Here is a 25,872-nt window from a genome sequence, read left to right on the forward strand (position 1 = left end):
ATATATATATATATATATATATATATATATATATATATATATATAAAGAAGTAAAGATGCAGATAGGTAGATAGATAGATAGATAGCAAAATAGATATTTACACATGACTTATTTCCTATGTTGAAGTGGGAGGCAAGTCAGTGACGACAAGTGGTGATAAATACATTGACTACCTGAGACTACGGAGCAGGTCAGTGGGGGGCGGCGGTGAGGTAGCAGCTGTAGGCGGGGTAGCGCGGGAGGGCGAGGCAGTAGTAGCAGTCCAGCTGCTCAGTGAGAGTCGTGGTCCTGGGGAGAGCGGACGCACTCTCTGGCCAGCCGTCGCTGTGAGGGTGAGGCGGGACGCCCCTCGCCGTGGACCCCCGATAGGCCGTGGCCTGCTCCCTGCCGGCCGGGCCCAGTGCCGCATGGTGTACTGGTGCATGTCAGCCGCCTCATGACAGTGCACTCACACATGCACATCAAACTCTAAAAAACTTTTTTTTAGAAGACGTGACGGGGCTTGCTTATCGTTCAGTCCTATTTTCCCTCCCATTTTTTTTTTTTTTTTTGCATATTCTAGTGTTCTATGACAACTTTTAATTTCCAATTTGCTTGACCATTTTAGTTCATTGTAGTCTACCTCTTTATGCTATGATAATCATAGTCTAGGATCATTATTCAAATCGATAAACAAACCCCGTTTTGGTTACAGTTATTAAGTCCAGTGTTGGGAGAGTGAGTAAACAGTGTTGACGGTGAGTACGTCAGTGAGGGAGGGGGAGCGGGTCCCGCCCACTAGCCTACCAGGCTCAGCCGCCGCCCCGCCACGCAAGATGCTGCCGCCCTCCTACTGCCTCCTCCTCCTCCTCCTGGCCGTCGCCCTAGGCATGGCCGACACCAACACGTGCCCGCCCGAGTGCACGTGCTCGGGGCCTGACCGTGAGCTGCGGACACCGCGGCCTCACGCGCGTGCCCCGCCACCTGCCGCATGACGCCCAGCGCATGTGAGTACCACGCGCAGGACCTCACCCAGAACCCGCACCGCCCCAACGCCGCTCCTCCTGACCCCGCACAACAACCTGCCATTCCTCGCTCTTCTGCCCCTTCACTTGCAACACCTGCTCACACACTTGCAACACCTGCTCCTACACTTACAACACCTGCTCCTACACTTGCAACACCTGCTCCTACACTTACAACACCTGCTCTAACACATGCAACACTCCAACACCTGCTCCTACACTTACAACACCTGCTCCTACACTTGCAGCACCTGCTCCTACACATGCAACACTCCAACACCTGCTCCCACACTTACAACACCTGCTCCCACACTTACAACTCCTCCTACCTCACTTACAACAACTCCTGCCCCGTCACTTACACCTACTGCCCCTTCCTGTGTACCTTACGACACTACTCTTAACCCGTCCCAGTACATGCATTGTCTCCAGTACCCCTGCGCTAACCACTGTAGTACAGGCAGGGTCTCCAGTACCCCTGACGGTGACCACTATAGTACAGGCAGGGTCTCCAGTACCCCTGCGCTAACCACTGTAGTACAGGCAGGGTCTCCAGTACCCCTGACGGTGACCACTATAGTACAGGCAGGGTCTCCAGTACCCCTGCGCTAACCACTGTAGTGCAGAGTCTAAAGTACCCCTAACGCTGACCACTTCAGCAGTGGCAGGATCTCCAGTACCTATGCCGCTGACCACTGTAGTAGTGGCAGGGTTTCCAGTACCCCTGACGCTGACCACTGTAGTACTGGCTGTAGATGAACATTTATGTCCACTAGAAATACAATAATGTTGTAGTTTTCTATTTTGATGTCATTTAGAAGGATCATGTCTTTGTCTACCTACTTGTTTGTGATTACCCATGTGTACTGTACAGGGAAGGGTTCCAGACTCATAGGGCCCCATCTGACCTCACTCTCGTATCATACAACTTGTGGACTTGCGTGTGTTGTCCACACTCACAGTGTCGTTACTGAATGTATGCCGTTGATCCAGTCCTCGTGTATTATAAAAGAAATTCTATGCAAATTTTCTGACACATTTCTTGCTTAATATCATGCTGTAGCATTTGATTGCTGTATCCTTGTATCTCCTGATGAATTGCTCATTGTTATTGTCATCAAACTGGATTGAAAATTGAATGTTGTGATCAAGGCACCCCATACTCTTCTCTCTTCCATAGTGGACAAAGTCAAGGCCTCTGGTCTTTCACTGTAACTGGGCGTTCTTATTTCTCGTACCATCTATGTCACCCTCCTTTGCACCTCTGCTAATAGTTCTCTAAGATGCTTTAATGGCGCTGACCGAGCTTGAGAAGTGTGTTTATGCTTGAGTTATGGCCTAATGTCGGATGTGAACGTCTTGGTGAATATATCCTTATCAGTATACTTGAATATAATTGTACAGTTAACCAAGCAGACAGTTGGTGTCTGTCCTCTTCTCCTTAAATGGGACTCTGGCTACTGGCTGGGAGCGATGTCGACTCCCAAGTTTCATTCCCACACTGGTTTGTGCGGGTCGATAACTTTCATTTTCAAGGCCTTCTTTTGCTGTGTCTCATCCTCAGGACTTTACATTCACTTGGGTTGAATGTCATGACCCATGTTTTAGACCAATGACAGCGTTTGTCTCGTTATCCTTGTGGAGTTCTTTCTTTGTTTTCACGTCTCTCCTGGACCTGACATCATCCACAGACGTATTCAGTAAGTTCAGTCCTTTTGACAAGTCGCTAATATAAATGAAGAAGAGCGTGGGTTCCAGAAGAGAACCCTTTGGCACTCCTTGGGTTCAGCGTGGACAGAATGCCACATCTAGGACTCGAACCTATGCCCACCACCCCGGGCGGCCTTTGAATGCATCACGGTCGGCAAGGCTCACTGCTTTTCAAGCCCTTATACCCACTCCATCTGTCTGGGTGTTAGGTACTGCCCCGTCTCCACTGTGGAAACACATTTGAACGTGTCACTCAGTTATCGGCATATCCTCACATTGTCGCTTCCACCGACAGTTTACTCTTGATCAACTTATGGAGTTGTCTTGACTTGTCTTCTGCCTTGTTCTCTTCTCACGGTTTCTCTGTGCCTCGTGCCTCACCCTGCTGTACACGTTCTCGCTCTCTACTACCTTGCAGAATGCTGTCTGGCTGGGGCACCGCCTCATAGCACGTCGTGAACCTCCGCCGCTGTCTGGAATCGTCTGCTGGACCATGGTTCACCATCTCTACCTTTCTTTTGTATGTAGGCTGAAGGAACCCGTGTTGCTGCTCCTTCACTCTACATTTCACAATGCCTTCCACCATACTGGCGTGGTTTCTGGCTGCTGGCCCTCCACTTCCCAGTTTCTTGTTGCCATAGATATTGTGGGATTGTATGGAGTTTCCATGATTGTGTCTCCTCTTGGTGACATGCTGGTTGACGAAATATTTGTGTAATGGTCTCTTTCTGTGTCCACGAGAATCTAAATTCCCCCAGTATTAGTGTGTGTGTGTGTGTGTGTGTGTGTGTGTGTGTGTGGTGTGGTGTGTGTGCGTGTGTGTGTGTGTGTGTGGTGTGTGTGTGTGTGTGTGTGTGTGTGTGTGTGTGTGTGTGTGTGTGTGTGTGTGTGTGTGTGTGTAAAGTTCTATTTGTTCTATATGTGGGGGGAGTTTTACACTCGTGGGAGCCCCATCTTTTGAACATTTTTGTCATACAACCTTTTAAACCTGTATGCTGTTAGCACTGTCCATATCCTCTCCGTTCATCCCATTCGTCCACTCCTCTTCTCCCACCACCCAGAATGCTTCTATATATATATCTTTATAAACGATTTCCTTCCTTAATTGATGTCATGGCTTATGGTTGTTATATCTATGTTGTGATCAGCACACCCTCCACCCTTCTCTCTTCCATGGTGGGCAAGTTTAAGGCCTCCCAACATTTTTCTTACACTAATCCGGTCCTCCTAATGATACTGCCATGTTTGTTGCCTTCCTCCGGATCTTCTCTAGTAGCTCTAGGGGCAGCTTTAGGTCCGGTGACCAAACCTGAGGAGCGTTGTCTAGTTTTGGCCGTACGTCGGATGTGAACAGCTTGCTGAGTGTTTCCGTAACCACGGACTTGAATGCGAGTCTAGTATTAGTCTGCCAACAGGTCACCAGTCACATGAAACTGGAAATGAAGAAGTTAGAGAGAGAGAATTCAGAAACAATTTCCCAGCAATTGTGTTGGTCTGGGAACAAATGGACCAACACAAGGAGTTGAGAGAGAGCCCGAACTTTCCAGCGTATAGAAAGGAGGGGAAGCTACGAGATAAATAGCAGGAAATAAATGGCATAAGAGATGATGATTTGAATGTAAAAGCATCTTAGCAGGGGAGAGGCAGAATTGTATTCTTCAGGTATAGCAGTAATACTAGATATATGTCCGATAATGATGTACAAGATACGCCAACAAAGACGTGGGCTAGATTGATTAATTCACAACCAGGAGAAATAACAAACATACCTGTAGCTGCAACGGAGGCATTTGAGTGACAAGTGTGTATATGGTTGAGGATCAGTGCCAGGTGAGCATCGTAAGGGTAGGTATGTAAGATACGTGTCCCAGGAGAGAAGCAGGATGATTGAACTCGTTACATTCATCATACGGTGAGCGCTACGCGCTAGCCTCGCCGTTCTGGGCGAAAGATTTCGTCATAGATGGGTACATTCTTGGAGTTGATGGAGGAGGATGACTGTCCACAAGCACTGTTCTGCACTGCCATTGTCTGGCACTGACCTGCGCAGCTGCTGTCTGGCACTGACCTGCACTGCCGTTGTCTGGCACTGACCTGCGCAGCTGCTGTCTGGCACTGACCTGCACTGCCGTTGTCTGGCACTGACCTGCGCAGCTCCTGTCTGGCACTGACCTGCGCAGCTGCTGTCTGGCACTGACCTGCACTGCCGTTGTCTGGCACTGATTTGCACTGCCGTTGTCTGGCACTGACCTGCGCAGCTCCTGTCTGGCACTGACCTGCGCAGCTCCTGTCTGGCACTGACCTGCACTGCCGTTGTCTGGCACTGATTTGCACTGCCGTTGTCTGGCACTGACCTGCACTGCCGTTGTCTGGCACTGACCTGCACTGCCGTTGTCTGGCACTGGTCTGCACTGCCGTTGTCTGGCACTGATCTGCGCGGCTGCTGTTGGGCACTGACCTGCGCAGCTGCTGTCTGGCACTGACCTGCGCAGCTGCTGTCTGGCACTGACCTGCGCAGCTGCTGTCTGGCACTGACCTGCGCAGCTACTGTCTGGCATTGACCTGCGCAGCTGCTGTCTGGCACTGGTTTCCTGTACTGTTATGTGTCACTGGTCTACACCGTTGTTGTGCGCACTTGGTCTTTGGAACTCCCGTGCGACGCGAGGCCTGTGTGTGCGTGTGTGTGTGTGTGTGTGTGTGTGTGTGTGTGTGTGTGTGTGTGTGTATGTGTGTGTGTGTGTGTGTGTGTGTGTCGCGACGCGTCGCTTGTCACCAAGAACTGCTGCTGGTCTCCTCACACTGCGCTTTAGCTGTTGTCTTTATTATTCGACGCTGGTTTCGTGCAGCACTGCCCTTTCACACTGTCGTCTGTCACAGCTGTTCGGACACAGGTCTTCTGTCCAGTGGCCATCAGTGTTGCCAGGCAGAGGGCCAGGCACTGTTGCTGTGTGGCGGTACCGTCGGGTGGTGTGACCTGTCATGTGCGCCTCTGTCGTGCACGTCCCACCCGCGTGTGGCGCTGGCCTCATTGTCTGCTCTGCCTGCCTAAACTGGGGTCGGGAGTGGGTGCCTTACCGTGGCACTCTGTAGGTAAACTGCTGTCTGGCACTGGTCTCCTACACTGCTGTGTGGCACTGGTCTCCTACGCTGCTGTTTGACACTAGTCTCCTACACTGCTGTGTGACACTGGTCTCCTACGCTGCTGTCTGACACTGGTCTCCTATTCTCATGTCTGGCTCTGGTCTCCTACACTGCTGTGTGTCATTGGTCTCCTACGCTGCTGTCTGACACTGGTCTCCTACGCTGCTGTCTGGCACTGGTTTCTTACACTGCTGTCTGACACTGGTCTCCTACGCTGCTGTCTGACACTGGTCTCCTACACTCCTGTGTGGCACTGATCTACATTCCTGTGTGGCACTGGTCACCTACACTGCTGTCTGACACTGGTCTCTCACTTTGCTGCCTGACACTGGTCTCCTGCACTGCTGTGTGGCATTGGTTTACTACGCTGGTGTCTGGCACTGGTCTTCTATACTGCTGTCTGGCACTGGTCTCCTACACTGATGTCTGGCACTGGTCTCCTACACTGATGGCTGGCACTGGTTTCCTACACTGTTAAATGGCACTGGTTTACTCAAGACGTTGTCAGGTCCTGGGGTTGTGTTCTGGTGTGTGACTCGCTGTTATCAGGCATCAGTCTGCCACACTCGTGCCTCTGGTGGGCGGGGAGAGAGAGAGAGAGAGAGCCTTCGCCATGCTATCCTTAACCTTCACTGCTCCCTCAGTCCGTGTTGAGGGCAGATCACCTCGCTTGGGCCTGGAGTCTCTTGTGTGGTCTGTGTCACTCTGGCTGTCATTAGTCCTTGGACACCACCTATGTTGTCTGGTCAGTCAACACACTCTGTGGCACTCGTCCCTCTTGACATGGCGCTGGTGTACACCTGTGTGCTTCCTCAGTGCCCAGCGGTAGACCCGAGTGGTGCCACTCCACCTGTCGTTGTAGGTAGGGGCTGTGTGCTTCCTCAGTGCCCAGCGGTAGACTGGAGTGGTGCCACCCCACCTGTCGTTGTAAGTAGGGGCTGTGTGCTTCGTGTGGTTTAGAATGATCCACTAAGATACATGTCTGGCGTAGGGGTTAGTAGGCCTAGCAGCGTCCTGCCCGCCAGCCGCCCCAGCCACCCACTTCCCTCTTCACATTCATAGAAGAAACACTCGAGCGCGTCCATACCAGCGACACATCCGTATTAGGCCCGCAGAGCCGCCTCCGTATTTCACGTATTAACCTCCTGCCTCAGCTACTGTCGCCCCTCCACCTACTTTCTGTTGGGTTTGTGGTCAGGGCTGTTGCTGGTGTCTCTCCTGTCCCGTACATTCCTGTCGCATCCAGTGTTACTGGCGCCTTTACTGTCAACTACATCCTTGTCACATCCCGTGTTACTGGTGTCTATACTGTTACGTACATCCCTGTCGCATCCAGTGTTACTGGCGCCTTTACTGTCAACTACATCCTTGTCACATCCAGTGTTACTGGTGTCTCTACTGTTACGTACATCCCTGTCACATCCAGTGTTACTGGTGCCTCTACTGTCCCTTACATCCTTGTCACATCCAGAGATGCCTATTACTGTCGCCTCTTCGTCACAGTCGCACCGTTACGGTGACGGTGGCACCACTCACCTGTCATTATAACCTCTACATAACCTCCCAACACAGTCATACAGTTACTTTTATCACTGCAACCTTCGTCTACAGTGCCTCGTCTACACTTACTTTTATCACTGTAACCTTCATCTACAGTGCCTCGTCTACAGTTACTTTTATCACTGTAATCTTCGTCTACAGTGCCTTGTCTACAGTTACTCCAGTCACTGACACTGGAACCTATGACCCGTCACTGTAGCCGGCCCTCCCCTACTGTTCCCTTCATGTCCTGAGATTAATCAGTTCCCTACAGTTGTATGAGATGAGCCATCATCCAGAGGTGGGTGGCAAGATTTCCTCACACACACACACACACGCCCATCTGTTACGTCAGCTGTTCCTTGTGGGTGAGCGGGCGTGTGTCCCCGACCACCTGCTGCATCCTGTGTATGGCCAGCCCTCAACACTGTCTAGTACTGACACTGCTCACCAGGGGTTGGGGGGACGACTGTGCCACACAGACACCACGAGAAGCCCAGCCCCGGACGTACGGCCATTAACGTCTTTTGTTTGGCTGTATCCTGTGTGTGTGTGTGTGTGTGTGTGTGTGTGTGTGTGTGTGTGGAGGACAGCGATACCATCCATGAGTCGTCAGAGCCATGGATGGTGCCTGTCACAGCCGAGGGTCGTAACGTCGAGCTCAAGGGTCGTATCGAGGTGCTCTAGGGTGGTAATGTTGTGCTCAAGGGTGGTAACGCGGTGCTCAAGGGCCGCCACGCGGTGCTCAAGGGTCGTAACGAGGTGCTCAAGGGTTGTAACGCGGTGCTCGAGGGCCATAACGGGGTGCTCAGCTGCCATAACGCGGTGCTCAAGGGTCGTAACGCGGTGCTCAAGGGCCGTAACGTGGTGCTCGAGGGTTGTAACGCGGTGCTCAAGGGTCGTGACACTGTTCTTAAGGAATCACTTCATCAGTATGCAGGTGCGTGGGTCAAGCATCTGTCTGTATCTGGTTAAACAAGGAGCCAAGACAGCGTGGATGGGACCTGGTCTTGCTTCACAGGGATCAGCGTATCATTCAGTAAGCCGTAAGGAGGAGATGCAAAATGTCAGCAGAGGGAGAGAGTATTGGCTTAACCTGACACTCTTGCCATCATAGGAGCAGCTGAAATTACACAAGGAGATCTGGGTTGCAAGATCTGCAAAGAAGGCGTTGTGGTGGGGAGTAGGGGTGTGTGTCGAGGATTTTCCCTGATGTGTTGCGTGTTTCTTGTGGTGTGATGTCGGCGGGCAAAGGGGACACACGTTCTTCTCAGTCGGATATATCTTTTGTGTGTGTCGCCTGGACCTCCCTCAGGAAACGCTGACCCGCACACTTTGGTTTTGTAAGAGGAAGGAGCGAGGCAGGAGGGACACCTTGTCCCAGGCTTATCCTTGGAGGCGTCACTTGTGGTTTGGGTTCTGATGAATGTTTATCTGGCGGCTCCAGCAGCCGAGGGATGGAACTATTTCTCCCTCACCTCCCAGCTTTTACATTTCCTTGTCTACCAGCCCTCGCATTTCCTTACCTCCAAGGCCTTACATTTCCTTGCTTGCCAGCCCTTACATTGCTTATCAGCCCTTACATTTCCTTACCTACCAGACCTTACATTTCCTTGCCTACCAGCCCTCACATTTCCTTACCTCCCAGACCTTACATTTCTTTGCTTATCAGCCCTCACATTTCCTTACCTCCCAGGCCTTACATTTCCTTACCTCTCAGCTCTAACTCTTCTTCACACCCCTTTCCCAGGTTACTGTTTCCCCATTATCAACTACAAATGACGCCCTAACCAGCGACAGTAGGTAAGTGGCTTCCCCAATTCCGTGTGTGGTTTGCCGCCGAAGACGCAAAATTGGATACAACAAAACACTGAGCGCTTGGAAGTGCTGTTTCAGCTGTTGTAGACGTTATCTTCCTCCAGAATAATGACAAATGCCATCTGGCAAATAGCTTTACCCTATCACCAACCTATTCAGTGAATCACTACCAGAAGGGTATGTGCCTAAGGATCGGGAACTTGCTGATTTGATACCAATTTTCAAAAATGGGGATATCGAAAATGCACTTCGGCTTTCGGGGAAAGAATGTAGAAACATTAGACACAAAATTGTTTCATTCCTCAAAGATGATAGACTGATAACAGACCAGGAACATGAATTTCTAAGTCATAGATCATACTTAACGAATGTAATGGAATTCTCTATAAGTATAAATACTCTCTGATATTTTATAGGTAAAATTCCGTGTAGCCTTCGATTAAGTACCACCTAAAGCGTTTGCTGAATAGTCAAAAGCTCATGACAGAGGATAACCCATCTGCGCTTGGACAGCAGGCTGGCTCTTGAGACTGCAAGCAACGTGTGGTGTTGAAATAGGTGAAGAGCATCCCGACTGGACTCGCATGACGAGCGGGGTACCACAAGGTACAGTCTTGGGACCCACACAGTTTCCATCCTGACTGGCCTCACGTGACGAGCGGGGTACCACAAGGTCCAGTCCTGGGACCCACACAGTTTCCATCCTGACTGGCCTCGCGTGACGAGCGGGGTACCACAAGGTCCAGTCCTGGGACCCACACAGTTTCCATCCTACTGGCCTCGCATGACGAGCGGGGTACCACAAGGTCCAGTCCTGGGACCCACACAGTTTCCATCATCAGCATCAGCGACCTGAAGACGCATGACGTGCCAAAAGTGTGTCGAAATTTGCCGACGACACGACATTAGAGAATATAATCCAGTCAGGGGAAGCCTGCCTGAAGGTTTAGAGAGAGATTGAGACGTGGCAAATGGGTTTCAACGTTGACAGATGCAGTGAATGGCACAGTAATGTTGAGCTCAAGGGTCGTCAACATCTTGCTCGGAGGTTGTTCCGTTTTGCTCAAGGGTCGTAACGCGATGCTCAAGGGTCGTGACGTAAATCACGAATTTGAAGTTCTCTGTAAACTACCATTAGAAGTAAATGAGGGAAAAGGACTTTGGAGTGATTATCAATGATGACCTAAGATTCGGTAGATAATGTGTAGCTGTATGAAGTAAAGCCAAAGAGATTGCAAGGCCTCGTAGCTAGACGCGTAAACAGGACTCATTCATTACGCCCTGGTCAGACGCCCCGGTCACGTCACCAGACCTGGCCAGATTGCTAAGGAAAAACTGGAATGAATTCAAAGAAGACCGACCAGACTAGTCCCGTCACTCAGGAGAAAAACCTCTATTGGGAGAGAAAAACAAAAGAGCGCAGAATACGAGATCTGATACCAATGTTCAGAATACTTAATAATATCGACAGCGTAATTAGACAAGAGATTCAAGGACAAAGTATTGGTGTTAAGATCTGATAAAGGAGATGCAATAGCAAGGTGGACAAAAAAATTTGGAATGAACCTAATATAGCTGTAGCAAGTTCGATATATTCAGATCCAAACCAGACAAATACTTCAGTGATGTCTGTTGTCAGGTAATATTCCTGCTTCAAGAAGAGATTAGAGAGGCATGTGATTGAAAATTGTTCTTTGACACAGAACATCAGACATATGTATAACTTCATAAGATTAGAGGACCTTTTTGCACCTGATTTTCCCCATGACACATGTTGTGAAATAATTTTTAAGATATTAGAAATGTATGATTAAATAACTTTAAGATAATATTCTGTGGACTACATTATCAACATTAAAAGTGGATTTAGTGATTATTGTTACTTTAGATTTAACGTTTAATTGTATTTATGTATGCTTAATGACAATCTTATCTTGTTGTGGTCAATAAACTATCTATCTATCTATCTATCTATCTGTCTATCTATCTATCTTCAGATATTTTTTTTCTCTTTCTACGTCAAACACCAGCGCAGCTGGGTATAATAAGATTGGTAGGGAACTTTTTCCACCTCACACTTTCTTATTGAACATCAGTGGCAGTATACTTTATTTGTACATTTTTTTTTTCTTTTTCGGCCGTTGAGCCGCAGGAGAGTGGAATGGAGAGGTGCCCCTCCGCTTTGCTATCCTCTCCTAAGCACTAGTTGGAATAAGACAGTAGATACCCTTGTTATGGACCATCAGATCTGTTGTCTGCCCTCCTCATTCATACACTCAAGTCTTCCCCACCTCCCACCCCTTTTCTGAGCCATCGTACTTCACGTCTCCCAGGACTCCCAGTTGCTCCTCGGGCAAGGGTTTCAGTATGTGTCCCCCTCGACGGCGTTTGAGGTACAACTCCGACATATCATGTCCCTCCTGCATTCTGTTTCTCCTTATTCCATCCTTTCTTTGTGGTATGGAAGTTTGCCTGGTGTCTGTAGTGTGTCACACACACACACACACACACACACACACACACTCACACACACACACACACACACACACACACACACACACACACACACATACACACACACACACACACACACACACACCACAGCTGATGGCCTGGGAGCTTATCATGTGGTTAAGGTAAATTATCTACCTATATATGGTTTACTTACACCAGCGACTACACGTGTACTGTATCAAGGTATGTAGATTGGGGGTACTTAAGGGATATTATGTAGTTACATGTCATCTGTTGGGCTCGATGTGGAACTCTTTGTTTATTGACTGCTTGGGAAGCCTTTAGTTCCCTGAGATGTTGGAGTTTTAAGTTCCTTAACCCTCAGCAATGTCCACCTGGGATTCTCGGAGTAATGATGGAGAGCACAGTGGGGTGAGGGACACACCACTCACCAGACATGGTTTACATCCTTCGTGTCGATGGGATGGTCTTGGTGTGGTGGTCCAGATGCGATAGTGAGGGTGTGATAGTGAGGGTGCGATAGTGAGGGTGTGATAGTGAGGGTGTGATAGTGAGGGTACGATAGTGAGGGTGCGATAGTGAGGGTGTGATAGTGAGGGTGTGATAGTGAGGGTGTGATAGTGAGGGTGCGATAGTGAGGGTGCGATAGTGAGGGTGTGATAGTGAGGGTGTGATAGTGAGGGTGTGATAGTGAGGGTGCGATAGTGAGGGTGTGATAGTCCAGGTGGAATGGCCCTGATGGTGGTACGGGGACGATTTACCCTTTGAGCACGACGGTGCGACGGTTAAACACGACGGTACGACGGTTAAGCACGACGGTAAGACCATTGAGCACGATGGTACGACGGTTAAGCACGACGGTACGACAGTTAAGCACAGCGGTTGAGCACGACGGTACGACCATTGAGCACGATGGTACGACGGTTAAGCACGACGGTACGACGGTTAACCACAGCGGTTGAGCACGACGGTACGACCATTGAGCACGATGGTACGACGGTTGAGCACGACGGTACGACCATTGAGCACGACGCTACGACAGTTAAGCACGACGCTACGACGGTTAAGCACGACGGTACGACCATTGAGCACAACGGTACGACCATTGAGCACGACGGTACGACCTATTCAGTACGAAGTTACGACCCATGGGTCTTGTTGTGACGTATGATGGCCTTTGACCAGACCTTAAAGGGTCTGGCCTAGGATTAGACCACCATATCCAGGGGCTGTATATTGTCGTAGTGAAGGCAAATGAAATGTCAAAAAAAGAGGGAAGTTGTGTCGACTTAGAACTGTAAATTATGTTGTATGTCTGTGAAAGATATCGGTCTGGATGTGTGGATGTTATACCAAGCGTCTGGATGGTACATCAGCTGTCTCTCAGCGTCATGTCCTCTTATCAGGATGTACTGCGCTGCTCAGCGTCGTGCGTCCGGGGGAGGCAGAAGAAGTTGAAAACTGAACTTGTCTTGCGTCCGCCTGGATGTGGAGGGCTTGCTGCGCCTCATCGGGAGAGAGACACAGCCATATTCCCCGCGCGCTTCCCATCACAGTACCAGAGAGAGAGAGAGAGAGAGAGAGAGAGAGAGAGAGAGAGAGAGAGAGAGAGAGAGGACCGCCATCGGGGCCTGAACATTAATCTTTTATGTAAACATCCCAGGCCCCCGTAACGCCACAAAGGGACCCATAAATGAAATCCCAGTGTGTGGCACGTGGAGGGTTGGGCTGGCGCGAACGCCTTGGAGGGATCCCGCCATAAGGGGTACGCCCTCCTACGGCGCTCCAGGACCCCAGCTCTCTGTTACTGTCGCTGCTCCGGGAGCGTCACCATCCACCACGCTCCTCCGGCAGCCGCAAAAGTCCGCTAGATCGGAGATCGCTCGCTCGTTTTGGTCACTTGTCATGGACGGTGTAGACTTGTGTGGATCGCAGATAAAAAGATGGATTATGTGCAGTAGATGGAGCGGGTCAGGACCAGGAGGCGTCGTGTGTGTTTTGTCGCTGCCATACCTGTGGTGGCAAATTCGTTCCTCAGGTTGTAGTGCATGTTTGGTTGTGCCCGTCCCAGGTGCAGGGAGAGGGCGTTGCTTGTTATATATATATATACACACAGAAGGTTGTGTGTCGACCTGAAGTCGTCACAGGAGAGCTAAGATCACGAAAGGATCGGTACGTGAGCCACGGTTATTTTGAACAGTCTTTGTAACTTGTTCTGCTTCCGTTTGTCACAACCCTTGACGATCATCACAACTTTGGCGGAAAATAGTTATGATCATTACAACCCTCCCTCGTCACGCACCGCAGGCACTATCCTGGTACTGCTGGACCACGACCACAACCCCTCCTGGACCACGACCACAACCCCTTCTGGACCACTACCACAACCCCTCATGGACCACGACCACAACCCCTTCTGGACCACTACCACAACCCCTCATGGACCACGACCACAACCCCTTCTGGACCACGACCACAACCCCTCATGGACCACGACCACAACCCCTTCTGGACCACGACCACAACCCCTCATGGACCACGACCACAACCCCTTCTGGACCACGACCACAACCCCTTCTGGACCACTACCACAACCCCTTCTGGACCACTACCACAACCCCTTCTGGACCACTACCACAGCCCCTCCTGGACCACTACCACAACCTTTCCTGGACCACCACCACAACCCCTCCTGGACCACTACCACAACCCCTCCTGGACCACTACCACAACCCTCCTAGACCACTACCACAATCCCTCCTGGACCACTACCACAACCCCTCCTGGACCATGATCACAACCCCTCCTGGACGACTGCCCTAACCCCTCCTAGACCACTACCACAACCCCTCCTGGACCACTACCACAACCCCTCCTGGACCACTACCACAACCCCTCCTGGACCACTACCACAACCCCTCCTGGACCACTACCACAACCCCTCCTGGACCACTACCACAACCCCTCCTGGACCACTACCACAACCCCTCCTAAACCACTACCATTACCCCAGAACCACTATAACTCCCACGGTCTGTACAACCACCACAAACTCATCATGATCACAACCACTACACTCCCGTACAACAGACAGTCTATGCTCCACGACCGTCTCAATCCCTTCCACGACATTCACAACCTCTTTGAGAACTCCACGTCTCCTCCACAACCATTTCCACCGCACCGCGACCCTCCCTCAGGACCACATCCACCACGACCACACAGCACCCTCACTACAGGCCCTCATTACCTCTCCACATGATCATTACAGTGTTCCCCGGTGGTGCAGAGAGAGAGATCTCCCGCTTGTTAACCCAAGAAAAGATTTCTGTGGCCGACCCATTGTGTGGGTCGCTCCTCATGCCTGTGTTCCTTCACTGAGTGCGAGGCTGGTCTGGTCCCCGGGAGCCACGGGGACTCTACCTACCTCCTCGCCCCACACCCGCCGCCCTTGTCACAATCGCCCCGTCAAACCCATCAGTCCCCGCTGCTGCTCCAGCCCCGTCCAACCCATCAGTCCCATCAGTACTGCAGTGCCAGCCCCGTCAAGGCCTTCAGTCCCATCAGGACCCACTACCACTGCAAGTCCCATCGAGACCCCGTCGTCAAGCAGCTTCGGTTCGAGACAGCCCCATCCAGCCTCACTGGCCCTCAGGACTTTTTGTTCCCTTACCCGACCGGTCAGGCTCCGCTCTGCCACCAGCCCCCGCTGACCCCATCCATGCAGATCCCATTAGCCCCGTCTACGGCCCGTTAAGTCCACTTAGACTCCTCTAAGCCCCACGTAGCTCCCCACTAGGCCATACATAGGCCACCTCGCTGCCTCCCCCGTTGCCTTCACACGCAAGTGGCTCCATTGTGGCTGATTGTGAATTTTTAGATGACGTAGGTCGGCTGGCTGGCGTGACGCGCTGGGAGGTGGCTAGCCAGCCGACCTGTTACAGGGTTCTTAGACCTTGTCATTCTCAGCAGCAGTACAGGGAGTCCCGCTAGTTAGGAGACCACTGAACTACGAGAAGTATACGGTTATGTGTCGTTCATTGATGCTTCAAGGAGATGAATGTCTATTAAAAACGACTGGTTCGTCACCAACTTAGATATGGTCCCTGGAGACACGTTGGAACATACTGGATTGGCTGGTCTTTACCTCGTGAGTACGACGTGACGACCCTTGGGGTGTGACGGCCTGGTCTTTGACCTGACCCTTGAGGATCGGGTCTGAGGCCAGGTTATCATGCCGAAGGATCGTCCCGTCCTGCTCAGGGTGTTAGATAAGGAATTAAGTTGTAGAGGGATTACATAAGCGGACTCATAAGGACTGAACGAACGATTATAAATGCTGGTGCCCCTGCTCTAGGCTCTTCAGTGACTAATATTTCATAGACAAAAGAATGTTCTTGAGCGTGATCTTGTCGCCTATAAACATGGAGGAAATTCTACGTTTTTCATTCTGTTGTGTTAATAAGGGATTAAAGAGAGACCTTCCTCGTATTGAAGACAGATAATAAATGAATCGGTAGAGAGTTTGAGGATGGGTTGACCTTTTCAACTGCTAGAATGATTCGACCTTTAGCTTTACGTTCTTCTCTGTGGCTTCATCTATCATTTCAAGATGTAGCCCACAGCATCGTGTCTCGGGTATTCCTAAACACCATAGGCTTGACGTCATATAGTGATGGTAGCTGGGAGGAATTGTAGCTGTCGACCTGAACATGTGATGGTCCTGGTGGTAGACGTGAGTCGAAAGCTGATGGAACGTAGACGTCAGGGAGAACGGTAGCCAGGTATTAACATCTCCCATTGAGGAGTGGTGGGATGCTGGCCACCGACTTGACGATGGCAGTGATGGTAGGGACGCAATGACAACACTGAGTGTGAGTTTCATCATCTCACACCATCGGCTGAGTGTGAGGGTGTGTGAGAGGGGAGATGCTTGAGTGCGCCGAGGTCTTGGGCTGGTTTAGGGACGATTGTGGTGAAGAATGGCTCGCCACAGCTGCTGACGACCCTTACCTCACCACGCCCCACCCTGTGGTAATGACCTACATCTCTATTTGTTGTAGTGGTCAGTATGTGTTTAGGTTATCCATTGCTGTGATGACCCTCAAGCGTCACCACTACATAATATAGTGTCCTACGTGTCACCAGTCACTCTCGTCAGTGTCGGACAAGAATAACATTTCCAGAACATCCTGCATTAACAAGATGTTCGCTCCATTGAAAACGGTGCCTTACTAGCCTGGTCACACTCATCCTACAATAAACAAACAAAATAATTATAAACAACACCAAACAGAGCGTCATAAACAATCGTACACACAACGAAACATAAACACTTCCATTACACTCCCACTTGAGCGGGAGTGATAGGAATATACATGTGAAAGAGACCCAGGGATCGACACTGTGCCTCACCTGTGGCCAGAGCGCCACATCTGAAGAGCTGGTGAGGAGGGGAAGGTGTATGCTGGCAGATATTAGAATACCATACCTGGATAAGGAAATGTTTTGATGAATTATGCACAACATGGACCAAAACTGGGTTATGCCTCTCAAGGTTTGGTCACTGCGACTAAAGAAGCTTAAAAAGATTTGATTTAGAGAGTCGTGATAAAGGCGGCTAACATGGTGCCTAGATTAAGAAAGCTGAGCGACAGTGAGAGGCTAAGGGCTGTAGATATTCCCCACCATGGATTAGGGAAGACGAAACGGTGTGACCTGATTACAGCATTCATGTTCTTGATAAATGGCTTTGGACGACTTCGGCAGCGATCCTCTCTCGCTGAGCTGCAGTGACAAGGTAACGAACGAACTGGAGGTTAAGAACAAGCCTGTTAGACAGCGTTTTGGGAGAGAACGAGGAGATATACTGCTCTAGTTTATGGCTGGTGGACTCTTGGAGTAGACTGAGTCATGGAACTGTCACTGCTGCTGTCAGTATACACATGATGGTAGAGAAGGTGCAAGACGTGAGGTCCCGCGGGTGTAGAACTCCCTCCCGACACTGCACACACATGGGTGTGGCTGATGATGTTTTCCCTACGATGGTATGGTGTTGGACGTTGGCACAGAGGTGTGTAGATGTATCATTATAGTTCGTTCTCGCTCTCCAGCATCGGCTTCCTGCAGCAGCCAGGTTCTCGTAAGTTCACTGGTTTCATATATATGGAGTGAGTAGAGGCGGGAGGAGGGGCGCTCATGGGTCCGTCCGTCCACCGTGTCATGCTACGTTCCGGAGGTGTAATGTTTTTGTATGTGTGCGTGACGTGTGTGTGTTCCCGTGCCTCGCCACCGCCCCAAGTACACCTAATGAAGCAATTCCTTTAAGTTATGGCTGAATATATTACGAGCCGTGTGTCTCCTCACGACTCATAATCATCATCAAAGCTTTTTCTTCGTCCTGACTCGTCCTTCAGATTTAGTAGCGAAAGGCGTGAACGCCACGTTCCCTCAGACGTCACTTGCTCACACACCAGTGGCCCGCCGCCGCTCTGCCTCGACGACACTCAGCAAAGTTTGCTAACTTCTTGATGACGTGAAATATAAAGTCCAGGTTTGGATGTGAAGATTACCTGTTACTCGACTGACGTCAGGTACAACATGAAAAGTATATATATATATATATATATATATATATATATATATATATATATATATATATATATGGGGAGAACACTGAATGGTAGCGAGGCGTGTTTGACAGACCCCAGTTGATGATAACGCAGGAGATACCCAGCCACCACTGCCAACCCTCGTATACCACCTGTGCACCACACTGTGTACAGGCAAGACAACCAGGTGGCTCCTCTTAACTAACCCACCCCTGAAGACCAGGTACTCACTCAGGGCAGCGAGCCAGCGGGAGAGCCTTAAAGAAAAAACGCTGTTACTATCTCGTATTTACTGAGCCGCACAGTAGAAGCCTTGGGTTTGGTAGCCTGGTATAGCTATGACCCGATCCTTGTGGCTCAAGGGGTAAAGGCCAGGCCCGTCATACCCAAGGGTCGCGGTGTCGTCCTCAATAGCCGTGTCGTCGTGCTCATTGAGAATGTAACCGAGTTATCATCGTAAGGGCACCTGCGCGTTGTGACCTGGTGTGACGGATGTTACCCACGACCCGGCGAGCGTCACTCTTGTGTTACTGTTGTGTTATATCGATGCCACTAAGGCCACTAATGAGGTCGCACATGTCCCTGGTGCTCGAAGCAGCAGTACAAATCACCTCCGGCATTCGCCTTGATGTTGAAAACTAACTGGTGTCCTGGAGACAAAAGACAGTGGGGGAAAAAAAAGAGGAAGCTCGGGCCTCGCCAGTTGTATTGTCTAACGATGCGAGGAAAAGAAAACAGAACACTTGAAATTGGCGCCATTTGTCAAGAACAAGTTTGTTTACCGTTTTCTAAGCGTGGTCTGACGAGGCCATTTTTTTTTCCCTTTTACTCTTTCGTCGCTTGAGGTTCAAGTCTTCCTCCTGGTGGCTCTGGTGTCTGGTTCATCAGATAACACATCCTCTCCGGCCGTCTCCTTCACAGCCTCCCTGCCTAATGGTAGTTCATTCCAGCGCGATAGGCCAGGGTTCTCCTGTGAGAGGGTGGTGCCTTGGGGTCTGCGTCTTCAGTAACATTGGGTTAGTGTCGTGTTCTCTTGGTTGCTTCCCTGTGGGAATACATGGGAAGGACTGGTAACACGAGACTCGGTGGTCCAAGACGAGGTGATCGGCTGTGTAGGCGTGTGATAGTGGTAGGAACCAGATGGTAAAGCAGAGGGCAACTCCCCACCCACCTCTCCCTCTGGCTCAACTGCCAGAGGGAAAATGAAAAAAATTCCATGTGAATATGGGGGAAACATACTGCTGTAGAAATTCTTTAGGAAAGTGTGGACTGGAGAATGTTCCCTACCAGTATAATAACATCTGCTTTGATCGCTTTTACCTGTTTTTTTTCACGTACTTCACAGATGCTACTGCAGTCTCTGTCTTCGGACATCGCTAGATCTAAGAAGATATTCCCGCCCCGTGTTAGGGGGTTCTCGGATCATTTGATTTATAAAACAGTTCTGCGTCAGATCAGTTAGTGTGTGTCCCTTGTCACAAGGTCCCGGTCTGTGCTGGGGCTATTAAAGTCTCCCACAATTACTGATTCTTTTAATCAACTTAGGATTTTCCTTTCATCGTTCAAAGCTCTTGTCGTTCTCTGCCCAGCTGCTCTGGATGACTTTCCTCTTAATCATCTCAATATACAACGAGTCGTGAGTAACGACATATAATGATCTAACTGTCCTTGCTTGTGGTGTATCATGGGTGTATAACAGATGGCTCATCGTGGGATATGGAAAGCCTGTCTTTATAGAAAACGTTAGACACCGGGAGGGTTGATCCTGCTGGTCAAGGCTCTCTGGCACAAGCTATGGACGTTGCTGTTACTACCATGATATCAAGCGTTGGTGATCTCGGTCAGTTGTCGCCACAAAACTCCCGAGGGCGTGAAGGTTCTCAGGTGGTCTGAGCCTACCTGTAGAACCTACGTTCTCTGTCCCTGAAGAGGAAGATTTGTTTGCGTAGTATTTGAAACTCGGCATTGGTGAATCTTGGCGCTCCTCATTATGCATAAGCTCGTCCTCTGTGGAGTTATGGTATTGTATGATATATTTTTTTTTTTTTTTTTTTTTTTTATACTTTGTCGCTGTCTCCCGCGTTTGCGAGGTAGCGCAAGGAAACAGACGAAAGAAATGGCCCAACCCCCCCCCCCATACACATGTACATACACACGTCCACACACGCAAATATACATACCTACACAGCTTTCCATGGTTTACCCCAGACGCTTCACATGCCTTGATTCAATCCACTGACAGCACGTCAACCCCGGTATACCACATCGCTCCAATTCACTCTATTCCTTGCCCTCCTTTCACCCTCCTGCATGTTCAGGCCCCGATCACACAAAATCTTTTTCACTCCATCTTTCCACCTCCAATTTGGTCTCCCTCTTCTCCTCGTTCCCTCCACCTCCGACACATATATCCTCTTGGTCAATCTTTCCTCACTCATTCTCTCCATGTGCCCAAACCATTTCAAAACACCCTCTTCTGCTCTCTCAACCACGCTCTTTTTATTTCCACACATCTCTCTTACCCTTACGTTACTTACTCGATCAAACCACCTCACACCACACATTGTCCTCAAACATCTCATTTCCAGCACATCCATCCTCCTGCGCACAACTCTATCCATAGCCCACGCCTCGCAACCATACAACATTGTTGGAACCACTATTCCTTCAAACATACCCATTTTTGCTTTCCGAGATAATGTTCTCGACTTCCACACATTTTTCAAGGCTCCCAAAATTTTCGCCCCCTCCCCCACCCTATGATATATATATATATATATATATATATGATATATATATATATATATATATATATATATATATATATATATATATATATATATATATATATATATGTTAATGTCCTTGGGGTTAAGGGAGAAAGAATACTTCCCGCATTCTCCCTGCGTGTCGTAGAAGGCGACTAAAAGGGGAGGGAGCGGGAGGCTGGAAATCCTCCCCTCCAGTTTTTACTTTTCCAGAAGGAACAGAGAAGGCGGCCAAGTGAGGATTATCCCTCTAAGGCATCATAGTCGTTGCATTTCCCAGGACCATTCTAAAGGTTCGTGCTGCCCAAGGCTGCGCTACGTCCAGTAGCAAGGAAAAGCTCTCTAACAAGACTATACTCTCAGTGATTCGTCATAGACTATGAGCAGTCGATGTTGAGGCATGTCTGAAAACGGGCAGCCAAGGGTTGACCTGGCTGCGGTAGTAGAAGCAACACCTCGTCCCCCGCCTCAAACCTTCTCAAACGAGATCGTTTGTCATACCGTTTCATCATTCGTGCTTGGGTCCTCGTTAAATTCTGCCGATACAAAGTGAACTATCGGAAATTTCCTCGGGAATCACCACACAGAATGGGATTGGTCAAGTGACGGTCGGGTCATCCTGTTTACCCTGGACCTAACAACTGTGGGCCAAGTCCTCACACTTGGTCTGCTGTGTTGATGGCTGTTGCTATACGACATCCACAGTGGTCAGCAGCCTCAGTGAGGCGGAGGTTTTTGCTTAATTCCATATTCGAGATTGATACTGGAGTGTCATTTACCCCTGGTTTTGAGGAAGACGTCACCTTCAGCGCCTCGGAACAAGGGGGGGACCTTCCGATTCACACCGATGAGTCATGTCACCAGATATATTTCAGTGTGTGTGTTAAGGTGCGGGAGTCATGCCACATCCACACGCCAATAGTAGCTTTACTAGTTGTATATATCGCGTCATTTCGGGAATGATTCATGGAAAATCAACCTCCTCGTATGAGATATAGCATTGCAGTGAGAAATGTCTTATTCTGAGCATTCAGTCGTGGTCACACACACACACACACACACACACACACACACACACACACACACACACACCAAGTGAAAATGTCTTATTCCTCGACCTTGAATGGATGTCCTCATAGAACCTCCCCCAGCAGACGTCTGGCCACGCTGCTGATCGGGAGGAGGAAGTTAACAAGCTGTGAAACGTAGAATTACATGACATGCCAAGTTCCCATTGGATCAGCAGGAAAATATTGTAAGAAGTAATTCTGGGAAGGATGAAAGGGCGTAGGAAATAGATTAGTTCGGGTGACGTGTGTGATGGGCGTGTGTGTGTGTGTGTGTGTGTGTGTGTGTGTGAAGGAGGGGTGTTGTTTGGGTTGTTGTTTTCACTTGGTGCATTTTCCAGATAGACTTTACTAGTAGATCGTTCGTCGCTGCAACCAATGTGTTGTTGGTCTTGTAGACGTGTTGCCGTCATACTTGGGCTGCGTGGGTACTTCAGTGGATCATGGGGGGTGAAGGGTCGGACACCTGCTACTGACGAAGTGGAGGAAGACTGCCGGTGAGAAGGATCAAGGGGAAGGGTTGTCGTCGGGCTTCGAAGCTGGAGAGGAGGGTTGTGTTGTGAGGGACGTGGACGTATGCAGACCCTCCACTAACCTGGTGATGTGGTTACTCTGGTTAGGATGGTTGCTATGGTATACCATCATGAAGGTGGTAACGCACGTCACCAGACAGACTCATATTTTGAGATCCGGGTTATCGAAAATGGGAAATAGATCGTTTGATGTATGGCCCCAGTCCACACTAGAGTGCTGCTGACATTGCTCGAGTTAGACTGTAAACATTGGTCGTGCTGATAACGTCCACACGATCCATCTTTTCAAATGGACTTGTAGTAGTGTTAATGACAGTAGATTATACACACTTTTGGGTACATTTGAAAAATTGCTCTTTGTTGCCGTTGTCAGTTCAACGGTGGGACGTTGTGGTCTCTGTTCTTTCCTTCCTCCGTTGGGTCGTGGAAGTCCACCTGTCTTCCTCCGTTGGGTCGTGAAAGTCCACCTGTCTTCCTCCGTTGGGTCGTGGAAGTCCACCGTCTTCCTCCGTTGGGTCGTGGAAGTCCACCTGTCTTCCTCCGTTGGGTCGTGGAAGTCCACCTGTCTTCCTCCGTTGGGTCGTGGAAGTCCACCCGTCTTCCTCCGTTGGGTCGTGGAAGTCCACCCGTCTTCCTCCGTTGGGTCGTGGAAGTCCACCCGTCTTCCTCCGTTGGGTCGTGGAAGTCCACCTGTCTTCCTCCGTTGGGTCGTGGAAGTCCACCTGTCTTCCTCCGTTGGGTCGTGGAAGTCCACCCGTCTTCCTCCGTTGGGTCGTGGAAGTCCACCTGTCTTCCTCCGTTGGGTCGTGGAAGTCCACCCGTCTTCCTCCGTTGGGTCGTGGAAGTCCACCTGTCTTCTGTCTTTCCTAACAGCCGCTTCAAAAGGGCAGCTTTCCATACCGTTCGATATGATATCATCTCTACATTTAGTATATAATGTTCAGCACATTCTTCAGTATTTCATCTAAGGCCTGGCATGTGTGCCTGTCGTGGGTGCCTTGCACGGGTGCCTGGCATGTGTGCCTGGCGTGGGTGCCTGGCGTGGGTGCCTGGCGTGTGTGCCTGGCATGGATGCTTGGCATAGTTGCGTAGCATAGGTGCGTGGCTTATGTGCCTGGCGTGGGTGCCTAGCGTGGGTGCCTGGTGTGTGTGTCTGGCATGGATGCTTGGCATAGGTGCCTAGCATAGGTGCGTGGCGTATGTGCCTGGCTTGGCTGACCTGGCGTGTGTGCCTGGCGTGGGTGACCAAAAGCCTTTGGTGAGTCACGGGTGGAGGGACGTTATCACAACCATGGCGTCATGGCCTCAGTGGACGATGGATCGCGTTCAGTCGTCCTCAGGTGTCGTCCTCACTGGACAAGTCACGTACCTCGCTGATCCCGAGGAAAGGGGGGGAAAAAAAAAGACAGACGCAAGTTTCTTTGTATTGTGACACGCAAACATGATATCAGACGCACCAGTACCTTCAGCAATGGTAACACTACGACCCTTAAACCAGTACAGTACGACTCATAAAACGACACTACGACTCTCGTGGTTACGACTGTATAACCTTTGGGTATGATGGGTCAACATGAGGTCAGAGGCCAAGCCTACATCCCCAGAGGTCGTGCCTAAGAGGTCAGTAAACACCCGTACTGGTCAAGTTTGCCTCCTGTTGTGTTGTGATGCCTCGCGCCCCGAGTTCCATACTGTACCTTGCTGAGGTACCTGGGGAAGGCGCTGCAGGGGAGTGTGTGGCACGGGTTGGTATGTTTACTGGCACCTGAGATTTGTACGTTGGTTAGTGGTTAGCATGTCAGTAATTCCTCTGTTGCTGTGTGTACCTTTGCAAGGAGCACAGGTGTTTGCGTGTGGTGTCGTGTATACATTGCAGCTGTTCCTTTGCAAGGAGCACAGGTGTTTGCGCGTGGTGTCGTGTGTGCATAGCAGCTGTTCCTTTGTCAAAAGAAGAAAAAAGAAAGGGATCGGTTGGTGCAGCTGCCTTGAATTGATTTTCCAGATGATAGAGACATGTTGAGACGCAGGTGTAAAAGTCTTCGTCTGGCAGCGTAATTTTAGCTTTCGTGAGGTGGTCGGTTAAGTACCGCTGTGGTCAGCTGCATCCCACACTTTAGCTTTCGTGTGCTTAGTCTGTTGAGTACAGGTATGGTTAGCTGTATCGTGCAATTTAGCTTTGGTGAGTACAGCTGTGGCCAACTGTATTCTGAATTAGCTTTCGTGAATACAGCTTTAGTCAGCTATATCCTACTTTAGCTTTCGTGAGGTTGTCTCTTGAGTACAGCTATGGTTAGCCGTATCCTACAATCTAGCTTTCCTGAGTGAGTATCTTGAGTATAACCACGGAGACAGGTGGCGCCCCTGGCATATATTTCATCATCCCTGCGAGAGAAAAAAAGAAGAAGAAAAAAACAAGAAAATCGAAGGTCGTAACATTACCATACTCCTGGGTGACTGCTGTTACGGGATGGGCCCGCGCCCCCAAAGGGAGCGTTGTGACGCCGTCACTTTATTAAGGGAACCCGCTGGGAGCGCGCCTGCCTCCCTCCCTCATCCACCTTCCCAGAGGCCGTCACATAAATCAGGCAGCGCCGGCGTATGGGATTCTCTGCGGCCTGGGTCGTGCCGTAGATGGACGAGGGGCTGCGATGCTGGGCGGGAAAAAGGGGTCTACCACCACCTCCCGCTTCACGGGGCTGTGGTCTGATGGTCAGCGCCAGCGGACCATGGCTCCTCGACCCGAGAGTCTGGGTTTATGTACGAAGAATTTGAAGGACGACGGTACGATCCCTGAGGACGACGTTACGATCCCTGAGGACGACGGTACGATCCCTGAGGACGACGGTACGATCCCTGAGGACGACGGTACGATCCCTGAGGACGACGGTACGATCCCTGAGGATGACGGTACGATCCTTGAGGATGACGGTACGATCCCTCAGGATGACGGTACGAGCCTTGAGGACGACGGTACCATCACTAAACAGGACGGTACGATTATTGTGGAAGACAGTGCGATCCCTGAGCACGATGGTGCTATACTTAAGCACGAGAATAGGATACTTTGGTATTGATGGCCTGACCTTTGACCTGACCCACTTGGTTGATCATGCTCGTACCGTCGTACCGTAGGGTTAAAGGCAGCTTGGGCGTGATCTACAGTTACCTTATGGGTCGATCAGTGGGCGAGACAGCGAGCATCCGC

At 50.1% G+C, this 25,872-nt stretch overlaps 1 protein-coding gene across 1 annotated transcript in view; it reads left to right on the top strand.

Annotated features, from left to right (window-relative positions):
• The first annotated feature begins 644 nt into the window (after positions 1-644).
• The window catches only part of LOC139759459 (protein slit-like), a 1,061,304-nt gene continuing 1,036,076 nt past the window's right edge, over positions 645-25,872 (top strand). Inside the window, 2 exon segments of the mRNA XM_071681610.1 lie at positions 645-912; positions 914-987. Coding sequence (XP_071537711.1) covers positions 817-912; positions 914-987 — 170 coding nt within the window. The 5' untranslated portion in view covers positions 645-816.

The sequence above is a fragment of the Panulirus ornatus genome, chromosome 33 (assembly GCF_036320965.1).
Source record: "Panulirus ornatus isolate Po-2019 chromosome 33, ASM3632096v1, whole genome shotgun sequence".
Lineage (NCBI taxonomy): Eukaryota > Metazoa > Arthropoda > Malacostraca > Decapoda > Palinuridae > Panulirus > Panulirus ornatus.